Raw genomic sequence first — 23,758 nt, 5'->3', positions numbered from 1 at the left:
CCTCTCCTTTGATTCAAGTCCCCTCCCAACACCTGGGAAACACACAACCTGCGTAGTGGGGACTTCATAGAAACTGCATTGCCACACAGTTCAATTCGATTTAATTTGATGGGATTAAACACCGCCCAGACTGGTAAGTATCTACAGTATGCTGGGCCCTGCCAAGCCGGGCTCTTGGCGGCGTAAAATTGAAAAGAGCAGAGCCTGGAACAGTGTCTGATGCTCTGTGGGTTTTCCAAACAGAAGAAGAATGGGATTTCAATGGATTTTCAGGCAAAAGATCATTCTGCTCCTGTCTTGTCCTTTTCATGATTTAGTCTTTAATAAATAAGCAGCACTAGTAATATCCTTGAACGTTAAGAAGCCAGCATCCTCTTTGAGCCACTCTACTGCCAGGATAGTTTTCATTTTCATTCATGCTCTAATGCAGGGTGGTGAGGCATAGGAACAGGCCATTGACAAAGGCCAAGCAGAGTCTGTTCTGGAGAGTTCAGAATGTGGAATGGTCTTACTCTGGCCTGGGTGAGTGACAAGGAAGGACAAAGGGACCTTTGGAATATTGCATGTTGGGCTTAATAAGAAACATAAAGCAGTAGGAAAAAAATTTTTTTTTGTTTGCTATTTGACTGATGAAAAGGCCACCAAGGTGTGGACAGCACACTTTGCTGCCTATTGTATTTTAGAAAAAAAAAGTCAACACAGAAAATCTCTCAGAAATGTGATTCTCGAGTTGTTGCTATCTAACAATCTGCCTGGCCAGGGTTCTTCCTGTTGTCTGGCTTACATTCCCCTCGCTGCGTCTGTTCAAGGAGTGGGGGTGGGGGGCGGCGCTGGCTGCAACACTGATTTGTGAGCCTTCTGTGGCCCAGGGGTGTCTTTTCACTTACCCACTTGGGTTTCGCACCTGAAGCTCCTGGCTATTTGCTGTGATTTCAACAACATCCAGATCTTGGTCTGGGCCAATCTTCACAGCTTTGAAGGTGGGTTTGCTGCTCATGTTGGGAGGGGGAGAGAGATCTGAGTTGGGCTAGGAGTTTAGAACAAGATGGTGGGAATAGCCCCCACTCCCAGGAGATGGGGTGGCAGAGAACGCCCAGTGGGGCATGGCAGGGGAGTGGGGGTGGTCTTAGTGAGGGGGGTGTCTGCTTTGTTATATGATAAGACACATTCCTTTGGCATCCCAGGACTCAGCTCTAGGCGCAATGCTCACACGGCCTTACTTTCTTGGGCCAGGAAGTCTGGTCAAGAATGCAGAGCTGTGGAGAAATGTTAGGGATGCCCTTTCCTAACTACCAGCTCTGTCCCAATTTCAAATGCCCCAGCAGTTTCTACTGCTTCACAGACAGGAGAACAAGGAGGCAAAGGAATCCAGGTTCGCTGCCCCCAGCTTGGAGGGAACTGGAATGTGGATATTTGGTTCTCTAAAGAAGGCACCCGGTCTGAATTTGGTAGTGGAGGTACATTTATAGCCCTCTTGGAGAAAGGACAGTACAATATCAGTCTTATCAGTCTTCCCATGAGTCCAAGCAAATATTTCTCTCATTTGTACCACCCTCCCTCTTTCTTTCTGCTCAATTGGTATTTATCTTCTTTTAAATCTTGGGTTTAAGTCTTCCCCCCAGCAGGAAGACTTCCCTGATTAATCCCACCTTTTTGGTTGTTTCTTTTTCTTTACTATGAATCTGCCTCTTTCCCTTCTCTTGCATCTCTCCTCACCCAGTCAAGCTAGCACGTGCTCTGTGGGCAGGGCTCAGGCCACGCCGTGGCACTGGATGAGCGGCACACTCTCAACTCTCAGCGAGGGACCCGGCAGTGGCTGGTCCTGCAGTGGGATCTAGCAGTCCTTGCTTTCGGGTTAAGCGGCCTCAAGGCGGAGGTGCTTGTCCTGGCCCTGACTCTAGCTTCATATGTAACCTTAGCAGGTCACACTCCTTCTCTGGGCCTGTCTAAGCTTCAGCTTTCCCCCCTATAAAATGATGGGTGGACCTGCTGATTTTTAGAATCCCTCACATTTCAAATGTCTAGGGTTTTCTGGTGCTGGGACAAGAAGTATCTCCTACCCAGGCGGAAGAAGGAAAGTAGAGAAATCTGAGACCCAGAAGGAGGGACAATGGTAGAAATGGACAGTCCCAGGAAAGTGAATCTCTGTTCACTGATTACATCCTGATGAATACTTCTGACCAGCTTTGATTTTGTAGGGCTCAAGAGCCAAGTGATAAGGGATCTGGAAAAAGAACAGCAAAATAAACCCAAAGGGAGCACAAGGAAGGAGATAATAAGGATCAGAGCAGAAACAAATGAAATAGAAACCAGAAAAACAATACAAAAGATCAATGAATCCAAGAGTTGGTTCTTAGAGAAGATAAACAAAATTGACAAACCTTTAGCCAGACTCATTAAAAAAAGGAGAGAGAGGACCCAAATTAATAAAATCAGAAATGAAAGAGGAGAAGTGACAACAGACACCACAGAAATACAAAAAATTGTAAGAAATTACTATGAGCAACTATATGCCAACAAATTTGACAACCTTGAAGAAATGGACAATTTTCTAGAGGCGCACAACCTTCCAAAGCTAACTCAAGAAGAAACAGAAAGCCTGAACAGTCTGATTACCACCAGGGAAATTGAATCAGTAATCAATAATCTCCCAACAAACAAAAGCCCTGGACCAGATGGCTTTACAGGTGAATTTTTCAAAACGTTCAAAAAAGAATTATCACCTATTCTCCTCAAGCTCTTCCAAAAAATCCAGAAGGAAGGAAGACTCCCAAACACTTTTTACGAAGCCACTATCACCCTGATCCCAAAAGCAGACAAAGACACCACAAAGAAAGAAAACTACAGGCCGATATCTCTAATGAACATAGATGCAAAAATTCTCAACAAATTATTAGCAAACAGAATTCAGCAATACATTAAAAAGATCATACACCATGATCAAGTGGGATTCATCCCTGGTATGCAGGGGTGGTTCAACATCCGCAAATCAATTAATGTGATACACCACATTAACAAAATGAAAAATAAAAATCACATGATCATATCAATAGATGCAGAAAAAGCATTTGATAAAATACAGCAACCTTTTATGATAAAAACCCTTAAGAAAGTGGGAATAGAGGGATCATATCTTAACATAATAAAGGCCATATATGACAAACCCACAGCTAACATCATACTCAATGGGGAAAAGCTAAAACCATTCCCCCTAAGATCAGGAACAAGACAAGGTTGCCCACTTTCTCCACTTCTATTCAACATAGTGCTGGAAGTTCTAGCCACAGCAATCAGACAAGAGAAAGAAATAAAAGGCATCCAAATTGGTAAGGAGGAAGTAAAATTATCATTATATGCAGATGATATGATACTATATAGAGAGAACCCTAAAGACTCCACCAAGAAACTATTAGAACTGATAGATGAATTTAGTAAAGTAGCAGGATATAAAATTAATATTCGGAAATCAGTTGCATTTGTATATACCAATGATAAAATAGCAGAAGGAGAAATTAAAAAAACAATTCCATTTACAATTGCTCCAAAGACTATAAAATATCTGGGAATAAATCTAACCAAAGATGTAAAGGATCTGTACTCAGAAAATTATACAACACTGAAGAAAGAAATGAAAGAAGACATAAATAGATGGAAACACATTCCATGTTCATGGATAGGAAGAATTAATATAATTAAAATGTCCATACTGCCTAAGGCAATATACATATTCAACGCAATTCCTATCAAACTACCAACGACGTTTTTCACAGAAATAGAACATATAATCCTAAAATTTATATGGGACCATAAAAGACCCCGGATAGCCTCAGCAATCTTGAGAAATAAGAACAAAGTGGGAGGTATAACGATACCTGATTTCAAACTATACTACAAGGCTACAGTAATCAAAACAACATGGTACTGGCATAAAAATAGATACATAGATCAATGGAACAGAATAGAGAGTCCAGACATAAATCCATGCCTATATGCCCATCTAATCTACGACAATGGAAGCAAGAATGTACGATGGGGTAAAGATAGTCTGTTCAATAAGTGGTGTTGGGAAACCTGGACGGACACATGCAAGAAAATGAAGCTGGACCACCTCCTTACACCATATACAAAAACAAATTCAAAATGGCTTAAAGACTTAAATGTAAGATCTGAAACCATAAAATATCTAGAAGAAAATATAGGAAGAAACTTCATGGACATTACCCGGAGTAAGATTTTCACTGATATATCCCCTCGCGCGAGCGAAGTAAGAGAAAAAATAAACATGTGGGATTACATCAAACTAAAAAGTTTTTTCACAGCAAAGGAAACCATCAATAAAACAAAAAGGGATCCTACTGTATGGGAAAAGATATTTGCCAATGATATATCTGATAAGGGATTAATATCACAAATCTATAAAAAACTTACTCAACTCAACTCCAAAAAAACAAACAACCCAATTAAAAAATGGGCAGAGGACTTGGGGAGACATTTCTCTAAGAAGGACATACAGAAGGCAAGAAGACATATGAAGAAATGCTCAACCTCACTAACCATCAGAGAAATGCAAATAAAAACCACAATGAGATACCACCTCACTCCAGTCAAAATGGCTATTATCAATAAATCAACAAACAACAAATGCTGGCGCGGATGTGGAGAAAAGGGAACGCTAGTGCACTGTTGGTGGGACTGCAGATTAGTGCAGCCACTATGGAAAACAGTATGGAGGTATCTCAGGAATCTGAAAATGGAACTACCCTATGATCCAGTAATTCCACTCCTAGGCATCTACCCAGAGAAATCCAAAACTCCAATTCAAAAATCTGTATGCACTCCTATGTTTATTGCAGCACTTTACACAATAGCCAAGATATGGAAACAACCAAAATGCCCATCGGTAGATGACTGGATTAAGAAGCTGTGGTACATTTATACAATGGAGTATTACGCAGCCATAAAGAAGAAAGAAATCTTATCATTTGCAGCAACATGGATGGATCTAGAGAACATTATGTTAAGTGAAATAAGTCAGAAAGAGAAAGACAAGTACCATATGATCTCACTTATATATGGAATCTAAAGAAAAGACTATGTGAATGAACTAATCAGAGTCAGTTTTGGGGACGCAGAGAAAAAACCGAGAGTGGTTAGATGGGTGTGTGGGAGGGGGTTGGGGATAAGGGGAAAGGTGAAGGGATTTGGAAGCAGCTGGTAACCACAAGATGGCCTCAGGGTTTTTCTTTTGAAAATTAATTTGGGGAAGGTATTCTATAATGTTGTAAAGATTTTGTTGGGTATCCGATGGACATGCGTCCTATTTGGGAGACCACCTCAGGGATACTGTGGATACCTGATCATGGCATTGTACATCAGAAGCTAAACATTAATGAATGCCAACTATAATTTTATATATATAATGTGATGGTTCAGTGTGAGGTCGGAGGGATAGTGGATGGGGGGAGGGGGGTTCACAGTATGAGGGATATAAATGATGAACGTCTAAGTATTACCTTGTTTTGTACACCTGAAACTAATAAATAAATTAATTAATAAAAAAAAAAAAAGAGCCAAGTGATTTGATGTCTTAGGAGCGTCAGGAGGACAGAAATTCCAGGAGCCTATTACCTTAAGAGCCCCTAGAGACACCCTATTTTTGTAATCAAGCTGCAGCCTGCTGTGCTGGGTACAGCTGACTCTGCAGTTGGCTGAACTGCAGCAGGGAAGAGGGGTGGCTGTAGTGAGAAGGCTGGTCTGGGGTGGCTGCTGGAGGAGGGGAGAATAGCAGCGTCAAGGTGAGCCTTCCCTGGAAAATGAAGGTGGTGGGGCATCCTCTCCATAGGGTGCTGGGAGTTACACCTCATGGAGGCCTGACAACCAGAGAGAGCAGGAAAGCAAATAGGTCTGATGGATCAGTAATGGCTGTCTAGAGTATTTATCGAAAAAGGACCTTGAGACTGCTTTAGGGATGGATGGGAGAGAGTTCTGTGATTGACTGATGGTGTTAGCCTAGCACTTATCATTTCTGCCTGCAGTTTCTTAGAATTCTCAAGTTTGGGGTCTGCTGGGAGACATTATCCTACTCTGCAACTGAATACATGGGTTCTTTACCATTCTCTCTAGTTAGGCTCTCTGCGTGATCAATTGTCTCAGCTCCCCTCCTTTATAGGTGAAACCTCGAGGGAAGAGAGCTTGACCCAACCTAGAAACAGAAACACTTCTAGAACTCCTGATGCCCAGGAATAAGGGAAACTTAGGCACAAATTCCAGCCCTCTCCCTCCTAGTTACTACCCAAGCAAGTTGCTTGCTTTCTCTGAACTTATTCCTAAAATAGATACAATCATAACTACCTTTTTGGTTTTTGTCAAGATCACATGAATATAAAGATGTACTACTAATTACCCCTATTATAATTATACACTTTCTCATCATTGAAGATCTGGAACTGCTTTTGAATATGCTGAAAGAGCTGGGATTGCTGACCGAGCACCAATGAAACCAGGTTTGTTCAAACCAAATTTTAACCAATGGGATTTGGAATAAGTAAATAAGATTTTTGTCTTGTGGGGTGGGACAGTGTTGTGAAAAGACAAAGAGTGAGGAGTAGGGAGCAAAGGAAAAGAGAGGATTGCAAAGGAGCTGGAACTCTGTGTGTGGTGGGTAGCACACATTCTCCCATTGGCACCTCGTAATCATCACATGAAGCTGGCATTACTTTCCCCAGTTAGCTCTTGAGCAAACCAAGGCTTAGGAGACTGAATTTCATGTTGCTTGTAACTGAAAGTGCTGGGATCAAAGCAGTTTTGTCTGATGTCCATACCTATAATTTTTGGAAGGGAGGAGAAAAGGAAAAAGAAAAGGGGGAAGAAGGGGGAAAGAGGAAGGAAGACAGTGAATGAAAGAAGTCACAGGGGTGAGGTGACAGCTTCCCATGGCTTGGGCTGGGTACCTGTCAAAGCCCATCTGCCCGCAGGCTGTCTGGGCCAGAGCTTCTGTGAAGTTGTCAAAACAGGCGGAGGCCCAGCTTCTCGTGACCGGGTCCAGCACCTGAAGGGTAGATCGGTCTCTGGAGAGGCGAACTGGGACGAGAGGAAGCTGGATCAGCTGCAAGGGCTTATCTGGCCCATCTCCCTCAGAATGTGTCAGAGACCAGCCCAGCTCTCCCCACCCTGGGGAGCATCACAGAACATCAACCCTTTCAACCTCAAGGGAAGCTCCTCCATTTGGCTTTGTCTGGTTGAGACTCATGTTGACGGTAGCTAGAGTGACCAAATGCTCTGCGGTCAATCTCCATTTTGATTTGCTGCCCTAGCATAACTCTTAATAGCTCCTCCTTTTACTGATCCTGTAGGTGTCAGTTTTGATGATATAGGTATATGCCCCCCACCTGGGGCCCACACAGCTTGCCCAGACTGGGGAAACTTCTTAATGAGGGACCTTGCTCCTTCTCCATGTGAGGACAGAGACGTGAAGTTGAATGAGAAGTACTATTGGCAGTAGGGCGGCAGGTGTCCATAAGCATTTGACTTTTTATTTAAAAACAAGAGCAAATACACAGGAAGTCACCTGGCTCTGTCCTTTAAAAGCCCCCATCACCCATGTTCTGGGCTACTTTTTCTCCTCAGAGCCCAGGGACTATGTGGATCAAGTGGGGCTGGCCCAGTTCAAGGAAGAACACGGGTGTTTATGTTCAAACACTTCACATTCCTTTGAAGGACCTAGCTCAGTCTTGTTACACAGCATGCTACAATAACACTTATCTAATGAATAGAAGGGTCAATAGCTGGTTAATAGCCATATCGTCCCTTTTCTCTCCCCTTGAAGTAACAGATTTCATAGAAAGGAGGGAACTCCCCAAGGTTATGCAATTCAACCTTCTGCCTCAGTTTCACCCAGGCACAGCAGAAATAGGGTAGGCTCAGTTATAATTTTCTGTCCTCTCTGGTTCGCATTTGTTCGTCAAATATTTATTGAGTGTTTGCTGCACGTTAAGCACTGGGATCTAGTAGACAAGACGTGGTCCTGTTCTCAAAGACCATGTAATAGGGATGGAAACGGACAAGTCAGGTGGCAGACGCTGTGCAGCGGACCAAGGGAACCTGAGCTGACTTCCTGCTGTGCCCACTCCCCTGGTCCCACAGTCCCGGGACTCACCTGCCACGGGAGGCCCAGCAGGGGAGCTCTGGACGCAGTGTTGCTCGTCATCCCCCGAGGCACAGTCCTGCTGGCCATCGCACACCTGGCTCCTGGGGATGAAGTGGAGAGGCTGCCCGCAGACGAAGTAGTGTTTGTCCAGGATCACCTTGACTGGAAGCAAGGAAGGGAAGGGGTAGAGAGGGCTGAGGGCTAACCATGCAGCCTGGCGGCAGGAGAGGCTGTGTTTCTCTGAAAATGCTGGGCTTGGAGACAGGCAGACAGTAGTTCCAGGCCCAGTTCTGCCGCTTAGTGACTGGTGCACTTGGGCCTGAGCATTAGTTTTCTTACCTGTAAAATGTCCCATACCTAAAGATGGCCGAGGAGTCAAGAGAGATAACATGTGTGGGAGAACTTCAGAAACAGCCGCCACTAGCCTCTTAGCCCCAGGCTCCGGCACAGCCTCTGGAGGAGATGCGTTGTACCTAGAGTCTGAAGGCCTGAGTGCTGGCTTTGCCGCCTGCCTGCTGCGTGAATTTACATCAGTCACTTCCCCTTTCTGGGGCTCAGTTTCCTCATCCGCACAGTGAGACGATGATACCACCTCGCAGAGATGTTGAGGATATTTGGTGAGCTGCCTTTGTGAAAGTGTCTCATAACTATCAAGTGCAGCTCTAGAATTAGTTGTTTTTATCTGGGGTAGAAAGACCCATTAAAAGGATGATGTTTTGTTTTGTTTTGTCTTCTGCCTGTTGCCTTCAAATTCTGTTGCTCACTATCTTGGGTGATGGGAGTGAGTCTAGTGTTTTTAATTCCTCAGGGAACAGATATATATTTTTTTCTTTTTAATTAGATTTATTGGGGTGACAATTGTTAGTAAATTTACATAAATTTCAGGTGTACAATTCTGTATTATATCATCTATAAATCCCATTGTGTGTTCACCACCCAGAGTCAGTTCTCCTTTCATCACTATATATTTAATCCCTCTTACCCTCATCTAACACCCCCCACCCCCTTACCCTCTGGTAACCACTAAATTACTGTCTGTGTCTATGAGTTTTTGTTTCTCATTTGTTTGTCTTGTTCTTTTGTTGTTTTTGGTTTATATACCACATATCAGTGAAATCATAGGGTTCTCTGCTTTTTCTGTCTGACTTATTTCACTTAGCATTATACTCTCAAGATCCATCCATGTTGTCACAAATGCTCCTATATCATCTTTCCTTAACGCCAAATAGTATTCCATTGTGTATATATACCACAACTTCTTTATCCATTCATCTATCGAAGGACATTTTGGTTGTTTCCATGTCTTGGCCACCGTAAACAAAGCTGCAATGAACATTGGAGTACACGTGTCTCTATAGAGAAATGCTTTTATATTTTTGGGGTAGATACCCAGGAGAGCGATTGCTGGGTCATATGGTAATTCTTTTTTTTTTTTTTTAATTAATTTTATTGGGGTGACAATTGTTAGTAAATTTACATAGATTTCAGGTGTACAATTCTGTATTACATCGTCTATAAATCCCATTGTGTGTTCACCACCCAGAGTCAGTTCTCCTTTCATCACTATATATTTTGTATATTTTGGATATTAGCCTCTTATCAGAGGAACTGTTTGCGAAAATCTTCTCCCATTCAGTTGGTTGCCTCATTATTTTGTCAATAGTTTCTTTTGCTGTGCAGAAGCTTTTCAGTTTCATATAATCCCATTTGTTTATTTTAGTTTTTACTTCCATTGCCTTTGGCGTCAGATTCATAAAATGCTCTTTGAACCCAAGGTCCATAAGTTTAGTACCTATGTTTTCTTCAATGCAGTTTATTGTGTCAGGTCTTATGCTTAAGTCTTTGATCCATTTTGAATTAATTTTGGTACATGGTGACAGATAGCAGTCCAGTTTCATTCTTTTGCACGTAGCTATCCAATTCTGCCAGCACCATTTGTTGAAGAGGCTGTCTTTCCTCCATTGTATGTTTTTAGCTTCTTTGTCAAAAATTATCTGTCCATATTTATGTGGTTTTATTTCTGGGTTCTCAATTCTATTCCATTGGTCTATGTGTCTGTTTTTCCGCCAATACCAAGCTGTTTTGATTATTGTAGCCCTGTAGTACAAGCAAAAATCAGGGAGTGTGATACCTCCAGTATTGTTCTTTTTTTTTAATATTGCTTTGGCTATTCGGGGTCTTTTGTTGTTCCAAACAAATCTGATGATTTTTTGTTCTATTTCTTTTAAAAAATGCCATTGGGATTTTGATGGGGATTGCATTAAATCTGTATATGGCTTTGGGTAATATGGCCATTTTAACTATGTTGATTCTTCCAATCCATGAGCACGGAATGTCTTTCCATTTCATTGTGTCTTCTTCAATTTCTTTCAAAAATGTCTTATAGTTTTCAGCATATAAATCCTTCACATCCTTGGTTAAGTTTATTCCTAGGTATTTTATTCTTTTTGCTGCAATTGCAAAAGGAATTGTTTTTTTCTATCTCTTTTTCTGAGATTTCATTGTTGGTATATAGGAAAGCAATGGACTTTTGTACGTTGATTTTGTAGCCAGCAACTTTACTGTATTCATTGATTGTTTCTAATAGCTTTTTGGTGGAGTCTTTAGGGTTTTCTATATATAGCATCATGTCATCTGCAAAGAGTGACAATTTAACTTCTTCATTCCCAATTTGGATGCCTTTTATTTCTTTCTCTTGCCTGATAGCTCTGGCGAAAACTTCCAACACTATGTTGAAAAGCAGAGGTGATAGGGGACAACCTTGTCGTGTTCCTGAACATAGAGCAAAGGGCTTCAGCTTTTCACCATTAATTATGAGATTAGCTGAGGGCTTGTCATATATGGCCTTTATTATGTTGAGGTATTTTCCTTCTATACCAATTTTAGTAAGTGTTTTAATCATAAATGGATGTTGTATCTTATCAAACGCTTTTTCTGCATCAATTGATAGAATCATATGATTTTTCTCCTTTATTTTGTTTATGTGATATATCACATTGATGGATTTGCGAATGTTGAACCATCCTTGTGCCCCGGGAGGGAACAGATATTTTAACGCTTTTCCAAACTCTCCTGGCAGGAAGAGCTCTTCCCACCTCACTGAACTCTCCCTTGGCCTGAAGGTCCCCATCTGCAGCCCAGCATCACTCCTTGCTGGCCCTAAGAGTGGTGGTAATAAGTCTGTGGAGGCCCCCACTTGTTAGTGCTAAATGCTTTCTGTGCATTGCCTCACGTAATCCTGACAACAACTTTAGGAGGTCGGTGCCATTATTAACTTGCACTACAAATCAGGACTGAGGTTAGAAGTTAGCGTTTATTTCCCAAGGCCACATAACACTTATGTGGTAGAGCCAGGATTTCAATCTGGGTCTGTCTAGCTCCAAAGCTCTTTGCTGCCTCTCCATGATTTCCCTGAGGGGGCTCAAGGTGTCACCTGCTGGCCCTGGTGCTCCTGGTTTGAGTAAAGCTAGGGAGGAGCAGGTCAGATATTTCCTAGACCTTCAGAATTTGGTTCATGGCTGGGAGCCAGGGTAAGTAAGGCAGGGTTACTCCAGTCTCCTGGGACAAAGCCAGGACACAGTGTTACCAGAGACCCCAGAAGCCAAAAGGTTAAGGGACTGTACCCCAGGCTGGAGGTTCAGTTACTTCCTCCAGTTGCTGAACCTGAGGGCTCCCAGGGCATGGAATGCACACAGGGAGACCCCAACTTTAAAGCATGCACTGGTGCCTGCGCTGGCTCCCCTGGATGAGTTTGGACCTTCTTCTCTCTTCACTGCGGTGGGGCATATGCTCAGAGAAAGCATGGTCATCTTAACATTAATGTGAACAAAACAAGCTGAGGATGGCAAATCTGCTGCTGCTGCTGCAAACCCAACACCACTTTGGGCCAGTCAAGGTCAAGAAGAAATGATACGGGGTTTTCTGCATCTCATACCCCTTCAGGGCTCTCAGGGATTTTAGTGGTGTTTGTGTTGTGAATCTGCATTTCCATCACCACAGGGGGAAGTGGACCTGCCCAACTGGGAGCCTGGGGACCTGATCCAGCTGTGTCCAGCTGCCACGCCTCTTCTTTGAGCCTGGTACTCAAGTGGGGAATGTGGAGTTGGACCAGATGATTCCAGAGTGTCCTCCAACAAGGTCATGGCTGTTGCTGGTGGAGATACTACCACAGTTACAAGTGTAGGCTCCTGAAAGGCCCCTCCTGGCTGGTTAGCAAATGCCTGGCATTGGTTACATGTCTGCACGCTGCACGACGGCCCACACACTCTTGCACAACCTAGTTTTTATCCAGGTCCTTTATACACATTATGTCATTGGTTCTCTGATGTTCTTCTGAGGGAAGCACAATGTTTTATAGATGAGGAGATCGAAGTTAAGAGAGGTGGAGGAACTTACTCAAGGTCACAGAGCAACAAGTGGCAGTGCCAGCATCCCCATCCCAGACTCTGGCCCCTTTGCTCTGCTCCCGGTGAAAGCTGTGGTTGGTAACCTGCTGTGACTATTAGGGAGGAGGCAAGGACTTGATGTTGGCACTGCAAGGGAGGGACTGTGGAAATCCCTGCTCATTCAGTTTACTCTTCTTTGTCACAGAGTGGCCTGCCCAGTGAGGCCCAAGGTCTCACTGGGCCTCAGTCACCAGCCATGATGAAGACAGAGCTAAAGATGGGGAGGGTGCTGTCTGCCTGGGTGGTCTTCCCCCAGTGTCTCCTCTGTTTATCCCCTCCTCATGAGCAGAAATGCGACCTGCTTTTTTAGCCAGTAGAGCTGCTCAGATCCACTCAGCTCCTAGTCTGCAGACATGGGATAGAGGAGGCAGGGGTTATGCCTGCCCGTGCTAATTGCCTGAGGGGTTGTAACGTCTGCAACTGTGCTCTACCTATAGAAGAAACCCTCTGGGATAGAGGCCATCTAGGGTAGATGGGGGCTGGGTTCATCTCCTTTTTTCACTCTTAGAGGAAAGCTTCTTTCCAAGCAGGGGATGGATACATGTAGATACAAAGCATTGTGACTCTGATGGGGTGGAAATATGGAGGGTGAGGGTGGAAGTGGGGACAGTAATGACGGGGTGCGGTTGGGGGCTGCTACTTACTGAGGACAGCCACGATGACAACAGTTGCGAGGCTCAGCAGTGCTGCGATGATGGGGATCCCCACCTTTTTGAAGGTCTCCAGGGGAGTGTTGGGTTTGCGCAGGGGGGTGACATCTGCGAAGGGGAGGGGAAGAGCCTGCAGTCACCACTTGGAGACCGCCCCTGCCAAAGCCCAGAGACTCCCCACCCTCTGGCTTCCCCATCCCCCACCATTGCGCTGAACTACAGAAAGGCTTTGGGGAGAGTTTTTGTTAGCGTTGGGGGTGGGTTATTCCTTCAGACTAGGCTTAGTTTCATCAGCACATGGTTATCCCACCTCCTTTCACTTACCTAGGCTTATCCATTTCACAAGAGCCCTTCAAATGAACCTCCAGACCATGGCCTCTTCCCCTAGTCTTGCCTTAGTCTGTTCTAGGATGTTTCACCCTGTCCAGTCTGACCTGTGTCTGCTCTGGGAGAGGCACGACCCATTCATTTTACTATTATTTATCCTCTTTCCTGGCTTTTTAAATTAAACTATAAGCTCAAGGAGGGCAGGGGCCTCCATTACAGTATGTGCTTAATAGAGGCTTAAGAAATACCTGTGAATGAGTGCACCCCAATGGCTCCCATCTCCAATTCAATTCAAAAAACAGCAAGTTTCTAGAATGGTCCTTGTCTTTAAGGAGATTACAATTTTGGGGAAGAGACAAACAGGGACACAGTTGCCAGTACCATCAGACACCATCAAAGCACTCAAATGGGCCTCTGTAGGTGGAGATGGGAGAGGGAGGAGCTGGACCAGCTGACAAAGGCCTGGGGGTGGGGACTGTGAGCTCCTGGTGTCCCTGGGATGCCAGGTGGGTGAAAGCATGTTATGGAGGCAGGACAGGCAAAGCCAGTTGGTGGAGAGTCTTGAATACCATGTTAGGGGTTTGGATTTCATCCTTAAGGCAGTGAGAAGCCATGGAAAGCTTTGAGCAGCAGAAACATAGGATCATGTTAATATTTAGCAAGATGCATCTTTCATCAGGGAGGAGACGGACTGGAAGAAAAGAATCTGGGGCTCTGGAGACGGGGTGGGAGCCTATCGATGCCTAAAGTAGAGACACTAACAACTATAGTGTCCATTTCACATGGTTACCCAAGGAGATAATACATGGGCAATGTTTTGAAGAGTTAAATTCTGAGGAAGTAACAGAGACAGGGTCCTCTGCATCCCTTCTCCTTGCAGACAATAAGCCTGCCACGGGGACTTTTTTGGGGTGAACTAAGTCAGGAGTCATAGGAAGCATGAGAATCTCTAGAAAACAATAGGCTGCTCTCTTCCCCCTCACCTTCACATGGCTTGCTCCCTCACTTCTTTCAAAGTGTTCTTCAAATGTCATCTTCTTAGTGATTCTTTCTTTGACCTCCCTATTTATAATAAAATGCAATCTTCCAACATTTCCTATCCTCCTTCCCTGTTTTTTTTTCCAAAGCACTTATCATCTCTAACGTACTCCATATTTTACCTATTTTGCATCTTTTCTGTCCCCTCCCATTCCTGCTTGACATGAAGTCTCCAAGAAGATAGGAATTTTTGTCTGTTCTATTCAAAAAATGATCAAAAAATATATTTGTTTTTTGAAATTTTTTGAAAAAATATATTCAAAAAAATATTTGTTGAATGGATAAAAAGAAATTGCTCTTTGCTTGTTCTCTTAAGCACATCCCTTCCATCTTTCTTATAGGTCTTATTTTATTCTGCGTTTAATGATGAGGGCTAGTCTGTCTCTATCTCTTTCTTCAGCTCTTCAAAAGCAGAGAATGGCACCGTTCCAGGACCCGGTGTCCGATAACAGCTGATAGCATTGAATCTGTTGATAGGGAAAGTGGAGGAAAAGCTTTGTGTTTCCTCAAAAGGGAGAGTTTAAAGCTCAGACACAGAGCTCGGGCCCTGGGGGTGTGGGCTGCTATTGCCTGTCATTATCAGGACCTGACACAATAATGGTAGCAGATACTGTTTTTAAAGTTCCACCAATCAATGTCCAGAACCGTCCTTTTTTCTGTGGCCATGGACATGGTGAAATTTTGTTTATTCACTTATGCATGATTTATTTATTGAGCACCTACCTCTAGGGACACGAGGTTGGCTTGTTTTCTCAGAGATGGATGACCTATTGGGAGCCCCTTGATGAGTTCCCATGTCCAGGGCCTGACGTCTCTGCCTCTCTGATGTTCTCAGGAAGAACATCATCACGAAGGGAAGGGTTTTCTTGGTTTATTGTCTTGTACTTGGTTTAAGTTAATGAATCCACTGAGCCATGAGAAGCCTCCCTGCTTGCCACTGTTCCTTCCTCCAGCTGGTCCTGCCCACTGCTGCCAGACTGAGCTTTCATTCCGTCACTTCCCTGCTCAAAAACCTTCAGAGGCTCTCCATGACTCCATATCTGGACCATACTCTACTCAGAGCTTTCAAAGCCAGTGTAATTTAGCTCCAGTTTCCCAGACAAGTGCACTTCCCACTGCCAACACCCACTACTACATAGGCAGGTTCACTCCCTGCTCCTTGAATAGCCATTTTCATGCTTACTTCTGAATCTTTGTTCCTGCTCTTCCCTTTACCACTGAGACACTCATCTCTTCCTTCTGTTTTGTGACAGTTTCTTCCTGTAGGGCTTTTATCAAAGCTTGCCTGACCCATGACGCTATCCCTGATCACTCAGCATTGATCCCCTCCTCCTGAGCACCCTCACTCTTAACTTGTTTTATAGCAAACTTAACTTGTTTTCTGGTTTGGCAGTTCTCAGGCTTACTCAGGTGCGGGAGCACTTGGATGTCTGGTGTGCTTTTGGGGACATCATGGTCTATTGATATATGAAATTCTATAGTATAAACTAGGCATCATTTCACTTGCTGAAGATTACATTGTTTGTGGTAATTATGAACTTGCAACTCTGAAATAAATAAGCTGTCCAATTAAGTGGGATTGGTCATTTCCTTATCGATCTGTCATATTAGTTTGTTCTTTGCTCACGCATTTTGCTGATCCAGCAGGCTATCAGGAGTAGGTATCAATGGACTAAGAAAATGGAATGGGAGGGGGAAAAAAACCATTAAATTTGGGAACACTTTATTAACTTATGTTTCTCCTGTAAGTCAGGGAAACACTACCATTTTCTATTCTACCAGTGAAAACATTTTGTCGACCTTGTTTCTTGAAAGCATGGTCAGAATGTAAACTCCCTGAGGGCAGGGACTTTGGCTATCTTATTTACTGCTGTAGCCCAGTGTCCATCCCGGAGCCTGACATGTGGCAGGCACTCACAGTGTTGTTCAATGAATGTGAGAATGAGTAACTGAACGAATGAATTGAAGAATCACTGTTCTTGGGGTTTTAGGTTTGTTGGTCCTATTTCTCCAGAGACCGTGTCTTCTACTTCTAGAATGAATCCTGGATCTTACACTTGCTTAATAAGTGTTTGTTGAATGATGGATGGACGGGTGGATGGATGTCTCCCACAGCGTTTAGCACTTGGTGGTGATAGTGAGGGCCACACAAGAAGGGTGTAGTATCTACTTGGTAACTGATTGAAACTCAGAGGCTGAGGTAAATAAAGGAAAACCAGACCCGTTCTTACCAAGGCTGTTCAGGGGTTGATCACTGTCAGGATCCTGCAATTGAAGGAAAAAGAGTCAGTGAGTCGAGGGAGGGAACCTCTTAGATTGGGGCTAACAGCCCGGGGGAGGCTCTTAGTTCTCACCTGCGTTCCCTTCTCCCTGCTGAATCTAAGTAGGAGAGTCTCTGTGATATCCAAATAATTGGTTCAAAATATAAAATTCAGTTATACATCTATATGACCTGGTATAATTAGTTTACTAATTGTAGCAAATAGTTGTTAGCAATTGTAGAAATGACTGGTTGCTGGGTTGTTGTGTGTGTTGCTGAGTTTCATGAGATTATTCTGCTCTACTGTCTCTTTTGCCAATTATTTATCCACTTTTACAGATGTTATAGTTCTGTAAACACTTGAACAGATACTTTACAAAAGGGGATAATCCAGTGGCCAATAAGTGGCAAAAGAAGCTCAATATCATTACTCATCAGGCAAATGCAAATTCAAACCACAATGATATATCTCTACATAGACACCGAATGGCTAACATTAAAAAAGGCTGACAGTACTAAGTGTGATGAGGATGTGGAGCAACTGGAATTCTCATGCATTGTTGGTGGGTGTGTAAATTGGTACAAATACTTTGGGAAATCATTTGGCTGAATCTACTAGAGCTAAACACGTGACTATTCTATGATCCCATGACCCAGCGATTGTAGCCAAGAGAAACGAGTGCATATGAGTAGCAAAAAAAACCCCTGTATGTGAATGTTTGTAGTAGCTTCATTCATAATAGTTAAAAATTGGAAAAACCCAAACATCAATCACTGGTGGAGTAGATAAATAATTGTGGTATATTCATATAATGGAATATAATTCAGCAACGAACAAGAATAAACTAATGCTAAATGCAATGACACATGGATGACTCTCAGACATAATAATGAAGGAAAGAAAACCAGACACAAAAGAGCATTCTCTGGGTGATTTAATTTATATGAAGTTTAAAAGGTAAAGTTAAACTATGGTGATAGAAGTCAGAATAGTGGTTCCCACTGGGGAGGTGAGGGTGGTTGTTGGAAGGAGCATAATGGAGACTTCTGAAATGTTGGAAAGCTTCCAGATCTTAATCTAAGTGTTGGCTACATAGGGGTACAAATGTGTAAAAATTCATTGAGTGGTATGCTTTAGATTTGAGTACTTTACTGAATGTACGTTATACCTCATAAAACAAAAAGACAAACAAACCACCAGAGCACTATGGTATTTCTGTGAGTGTAGTCTTAGGTCACCATCGACACACATACACAAATACATGCAAGGCTCTGTTCTTCCACTTAGTCATACCACGTCCTGTATGCACTCAGCACACACAGCCGTGTAGGGGCCCACACGACAGCCATGCACACAAAGGCTCGCATACAGAGTATATGTAGTCACTTTCTGCAAAGCAAAGGTTAAAGGGGAGGGTGCTGCCAATGTTCATGCTCTCTGAACCCTTCCCTTGCTCTCATGCCTTCCAGAAACCTCTCTTCTTCCCTTTCCCAATCTGGCACAGGATCTGTAATCCCCAGGCTGGGGGAGCAGCAGGTCTGCCCAAACTCCAGGTCTCCACCCAGGGGCTTGCCTACTCTTGTGCTGAGGTTCTGATGGCTCCAATGGTGGGTGGAAGAACAGTGGGATCCTGAACATTTCCAGCTGGGAGTTTTTCCAGTCCCATTTGGGAGGGAGAGGCTGTCTTCTAACCCCTGGATGAGTGCCCCATATTAGATATAGGGGGTCCCTGGGCAGTGCCTGCTCCCGTGGCTCAGCATGGCAGACATAGTCAATGGGAGAAGGAGTTCTTCCTTTTCTCCCAAACTCTGCAGTCTGCTGGAGGGCCATGCCTGGCTTTGCCCTTTGGTGACATGAGCCACAGGTGGCTGGGGGATGTAGTAGAGACAGCCAGTAGTAGAGATAGCAGGAGCTGAGTTGTAATATAGTCTCTGCCTATATTAACTGTGAGCCTTTGGGTAAGATACTTAACCTCTCTGAGCTTCAAGTTTATCCTCTGAAAGTGGGTAAAATGCATCTACTTCCAAGCACACCTGTGAGGATGAAATGAGACTTCTGGTGGACAGTGTGGCTCACACATTAGAGCCCCCTTCTCTGTGCCCTTCCATCCTGTATTCCCCCAGCATTTGGTACAGGACTTTATTACAGCACTCTCCCACCAGGGTCCTGTTTCTTACTGCCTTATACCTTCTGTGTTTTGCATTGGGCTTGTATCTATTAAAGATCTGATAAATGACTATTAAATGGAACTGAACTCTGGGCTCTGCAATGTAATTCATTCCCACCCATCTCTCCTCCACAATTACCAGGGCCTGGGTAGGGGACGATGTCCAGGATAAAGCTGAGAATGAATTGGGGGACTCTGCCTTGCTATGGCTACAGAGTCAGGTGATAAAAATGCCAACAGTAATCTACACAGAATTGGCACCTAACAGTTTACGAAGTCCTCTAAGTCATATTCAAAAGTGAATAGGAGTGATATCAATTGTCTGATAACCAGTATGGGCAGCTTTAGATAATTAAGTATTAAATGAAAAAAATATTTGTTGAGTGTCTGTGTTGTGCCAGGCACTGCTCTAGGAGCTGTGGATTCAAAGACAAATAAGAGATGACTGCAGCAGGATGGGAGAAATGCCCAAACAAGAGAGGTGAGGCCCTGCCTTCACCTCAGGTGAGGCAGTGAGTGAGGGGTGAAGAGGAGAAGCAGGAGGAGGGCAGGCTGTACACAGATAAACCAAAAAAGATCAGAGAGGCATGGGTGCTACGCTGAGAGTAAAGGGGGTGATAGGAGACAGTGGCTGGCTGGATACTTAGAGTAGGAGGTCTAGGGAGGAGTCAGGTGGTTAGGGAGGGCCTCTGGGCGGAGACTTGAATGACAGGAAGTAGCCAGCCAGGCAGGCAGGCAGACAGCAGTAAGCCTGGTGTTGGAGGAACAGAATAGAGATCCACATGGTTGGAGTAAGGTGAGGATAAGAGGAGGGAGAAAGAGGCTGTTGGCAGAAAGATTCAATGTGTGGCTAGATAAAGGCAATAGGCCCCACCAATGGGTTGAATGCTCTTGGGTTTTTATTGAGCAGGTAAGAGGGTGTGTGCTAAGATGTGGAAGGCTACAGGAGAGGCAGGATGGTGGGATCATTTAGAGGTCTGGCCCTTGTCCATTCATTCTTTTTCACTGAGTTAATGAGGTGTGATTAAAACATACAGTGAATGTTTAAATTAAAAAAATATATTACAGTAAAAGACACATTGCCATTAATCTCCCTCAAAATACCCCCCCTCACTTCGAACACACTTATCCCATCGTTCTTGCCACTTTCTGAAGCAGTTCTGGAAGTCCTCTTTCGTGAGTGTCTTTAGTTGTGCTGTCGTGGCTGCCTCGATGTCCTGAATCGATTCAAAATGTTTACCTTTCATGGTCATTTTGACTTTGGGGAAGAACCAGAATTCGCACGGTGTCAGATCCGGTGAATAAGGTGGATGAGGACACACCGTAATGTTTTTAATTTGACAGAAATTGCTGTACCAGAAGCGATGTGTGACAGGGAGCCTTTCCGTTGTGATCACAAAATACAGTGAAGGCTGCTGCCAAGTGCCATCTGACAGAAAGGCAGGGACCTTCAATATGGGAAGAGGTGCATTGAACCTTAGGAACAGTGTGTGACAAGTTTCATCTTGTTCGGTGCAGTCAGTTGGGTGTGAGCTAAGGTTGAGAGAAGGTGTGTTTTAAAGTGTGCTGTAAATCATCCTCCATCATGACAATGCTCCGTGTCACACATCACTTCTGGTACATGGCAATTTCTGTCAAATAAAAACATTACGGTGTGTCCTCATCCACCTTATTAATCGGACCTGGCACTGTGCGACTTCTGGCTCTTCCCCAAAGTCAAAATGACCATGAAAAATAAACATTTTGAATCAATTCAGGACACGACAGCATAACTAAAGACACTCAAGAGGACTTCCAGAACTGCTTCAGAAAGTGGCAAGAACAACGGGATAAGTGTGTTCAAAGTGAGGGGGGGTACTTTGAGGGGGATTAATGGCAATGTGTCTTTTACTGTGATAAATTTTTTATTTTATTTAAACATTCACTGTGTTATTTGGTCACACCTCATACCTCTATATACTTGTACATGCCTGCATTAGTTGAACCGTGTAGGGCAAGTCTCTTTTATCTATTATTAATTCAACAAATACTGACTGTATGCCTTTGGTGGACCCGAATATGCTAGAGGCTGAGCTACAGAGGGAACAAAAGAGGCTTATAGTCTGCATTTCCTGAGGCTTTGAATTCCTCACTGCTGAACTAAAGTGACCTCAGTACTCCTTCAGCCAATACATTTTCAACTGCTCTCCACTGAATAGTGGTTATACAGAAAAAATGTCATACCTTTTTGAAAATAAAAGAGAAAGAGAAAACAATAAACTAAATCAAATCTGCAGGCTAGAAACATAGAGACTGTAGCTATCTTGCTAATTATTGCGCTCCCTGTTGTCACCTACAATACCTGGCAAATAGTGGGTATTTAATAAATATTTGTTGAATGAAAGAATTAAGGAAAATATCTCAGTTTCAGGGCTCAGTCCCAGGCCAGCCTTAAAGATACTGACTATGGTATATTGACCCAATGGAATATTATGCTTCAGTCAACATAAATGAGGTATGGTGCCACAAAATAATACAGATGACATTAACAATTCAATATTGAAGGAAAGAGTCTCAAAAGATTACAGAGAGCACAGAATCTTTTTAATAAAAAAGCAAGGAAATGATGAACATAGGATTTGGGATGATACTGATTTTGGCAGGGGGTTTCTAGCATAGCTTTTGGCCTATAAAAGATGCACAATCAATATTTGTTGAATTTTTAAATAAAAGAGATTTGTCCATCTACCTCAGCAGGGGGATCTCCTGGTTTGATGTAGGTTATTGTTAAATCCTAGCTTTTGTTTTGGATGGTGGGTTTATGGAGGCTTACTGTAATACATGGTTAAAATCGTCTAACTACTGTGTTTCCCCGAAAATAAGACCGGGTCTTATATTAATTTTTGCTCCAAAAGACGCATTACGGCTTATGTTCAGGGGACGTCATCCAGAAAAATCATGCACGGGCTTATTTTCTGGTGAGGTCTCATTTTCGGGGAAACACAGTAGCTGGTGGGTTACAAGGGGGCCTTGCATGGATCAATAGTGAAAAATGTCATGAATGAAGGATTATGACTCATTCAGTGCCTTGCACCTGGGGGTCAAAGAGAAAATTAAAAGGCAGATGCTGGCTATGCTGAGGAGTTGGAGGAGTCAAACTCCTGTCCTCCCTCTGATCTGCTCTGCCTCTCATGCTGCCCCCTTCTTCCAGTTAGTGTCCCACTCTTTGACTTTTCTTGAAGCCTCTCTAGCAAATATCTTTGATACAGAGATCAGAGATGATAGGTTGCTAAATTTCTGGGAAGGGAAGTTGTTGAAGGTCATGAGTATTGGGGATGATGGACAGGGAGGTGTGGGTGCATTTTATGCCTATGAGTGGCAATTGGGGAACATCAGTATAAATGGCTACCTGAGCAGGATAGAGATGGGGCTAATCTCTGCATTGCCTCTCAGCCCAGAATCAATCCTGAACTGAGGAAAGGAAAAACGCGGCTGAGCGATATGGGCGCAGGCAGGACTCCGGGATGTGGCCAGCCCTCAGCACTTTGCAGCCCACGCTGATCGGGATGCAAGGCCCAAAGGGTCTCTGGAGACCATCCCAGGGAACTCCCTTGTTTTCCAATGAGAAAACAGGCCAGACGGGGAGAGGCCTGGCCCTGGACTTGACAGCGGGAAGAAGGCTGAGTCCACCAAAGACCAGCTGTGGGAACAGAGGCAGGAGTGCAGTTTCCGGGCTCTCGGCCTCACGTGAAAGGTGCTGGCTCAGGTAGTAGATGGCCATTAACTGTGATTGGATGGCCATCAGCTGTGGCTAGTTGGCCGTCAGCTGTAACCAGTGAGCCATTGGACACTAATATAACTGCCGTGGCTACGCTAGCAGCAAAATGGAGGCTAGCAAGTAGAGGGTGGCTGAGCCTGCAAGCGGAGCAGTGAGAGTTGGGGATCATGTGGCTCTTGTTTCCTGTGTCTCAACCAGCCGCCAGCGAGACTGTAGTGGTATAACTCCTCTATCTATGGCTCTGTGGGTGTTCCTTTTTGGCCTCACCACATCCTGCGTTCTTATGTAGGGAGCGGGAGCAGAGACCCTGTAGGCTGCCCCGCACGACACCAACTGTGCCTCCTTCTGCTTTGCTGGGGGTGTCTCTGTTTATCCCCAACTTGACTCAATACCTGGTCACACCTGCCATGGCCCAGGCCCGGCCCAGGCCCAGCCCAGACCATGCGAAAGCATCAGCATTTTCCTTTGTGTTGGTGCCACTGCCTGGGTTAGGCCTGTCTGCTCTGTTGATTCAGCCTGCAGCAGAGCCCTCACTCACGGGTCCAACAAGTGTCTGACCTATGGCTCATCTGGGGATGAAACTCCTGCTGTCTGGGGTACAATGGAAGGTCAAGAATGCCCAGGCCCCCAGAACCTAGGAGGGCCTGAGCTGGAGGAGGTGGAAGTGGGCGGGTGTCAGATGGCTGAAAAACACCTGCCGATTGCCTGATTAGCTCACAGAATCATCTTTTCTCTGCTTCTTGGACACCGGTGGCAGAAAGGCATTAATCCAAGACCCAAATGTGAAGGCAGAACAATTAACTACTGCAGCTGGGTATTGTTATGTGATTTAGTGTACTTTCATAATTGCTATCCCAGTTAATCCTCAGAACAACTCTGAGAAATTATCCCTCATTTACAGAAGAGGAAACCAAGGCTCATGTAGATTAAGTGGCCACTGTGGTCTCAGAGCCAGTAAATAACAGAT

General features: G+C 44.0%; 1 protein-coding gene across 1 annotated transcript in view; it reads right to left on the bottom strand.

Moving 5' to 3' along the window:
* TMPRSS4 (transmembrane serine protease 4) overlaps positions 1-21,002 on the bottom strand; it is a gene marked incomplete at both ends in the record, with an annotated part of 34,814 nt that extends 13,812 nt beyond the window's left edge. The window contains 6 exons of the mRNA XM_081062749.1: positions 888-992; positions 6,951-7,080; positions 8,156-8,308; positions 13,236-13,349; positions 16,838-16,871; positions 20,985-21,002. Of these exons, the coding sequence (XP_080918875.1) occupies positions 888-992; positions 6,951-7,080; positions 8,156-8,308; positions 13,236-13,349; positions 16,838-16,871; positions 20,985-21,002 (554 nt within the window). The remainder of the gene's footprint in view (positions 1-887; positions 993-6,950; positions 7,081-8,155; positions 8,309-13,235; positions 13,350-16,837; positions 16,872-20,984) is intronic.
* Positions 21,003-23,758: the final 2,756 nt, after the last annotated feature.

This window comes from Rhinolophus hipposideros (genome assembly GCF_964194185.1).
Source record: "Rhinolophus hipposideros genome assembly, chromosome: 10".
Lineage (NCBI taxonomy): Eukaryota > Metazoa > Chordata > Mammalia > Chiroptera > Rhinolophidae > Rhinolophus > Rhinolophus hipposideros.
The sequence above is the reverse complement of the archived record's forward strand: the minus strand, read 5'-3'. Positions and strand labels throughout refer to the sequence as shown.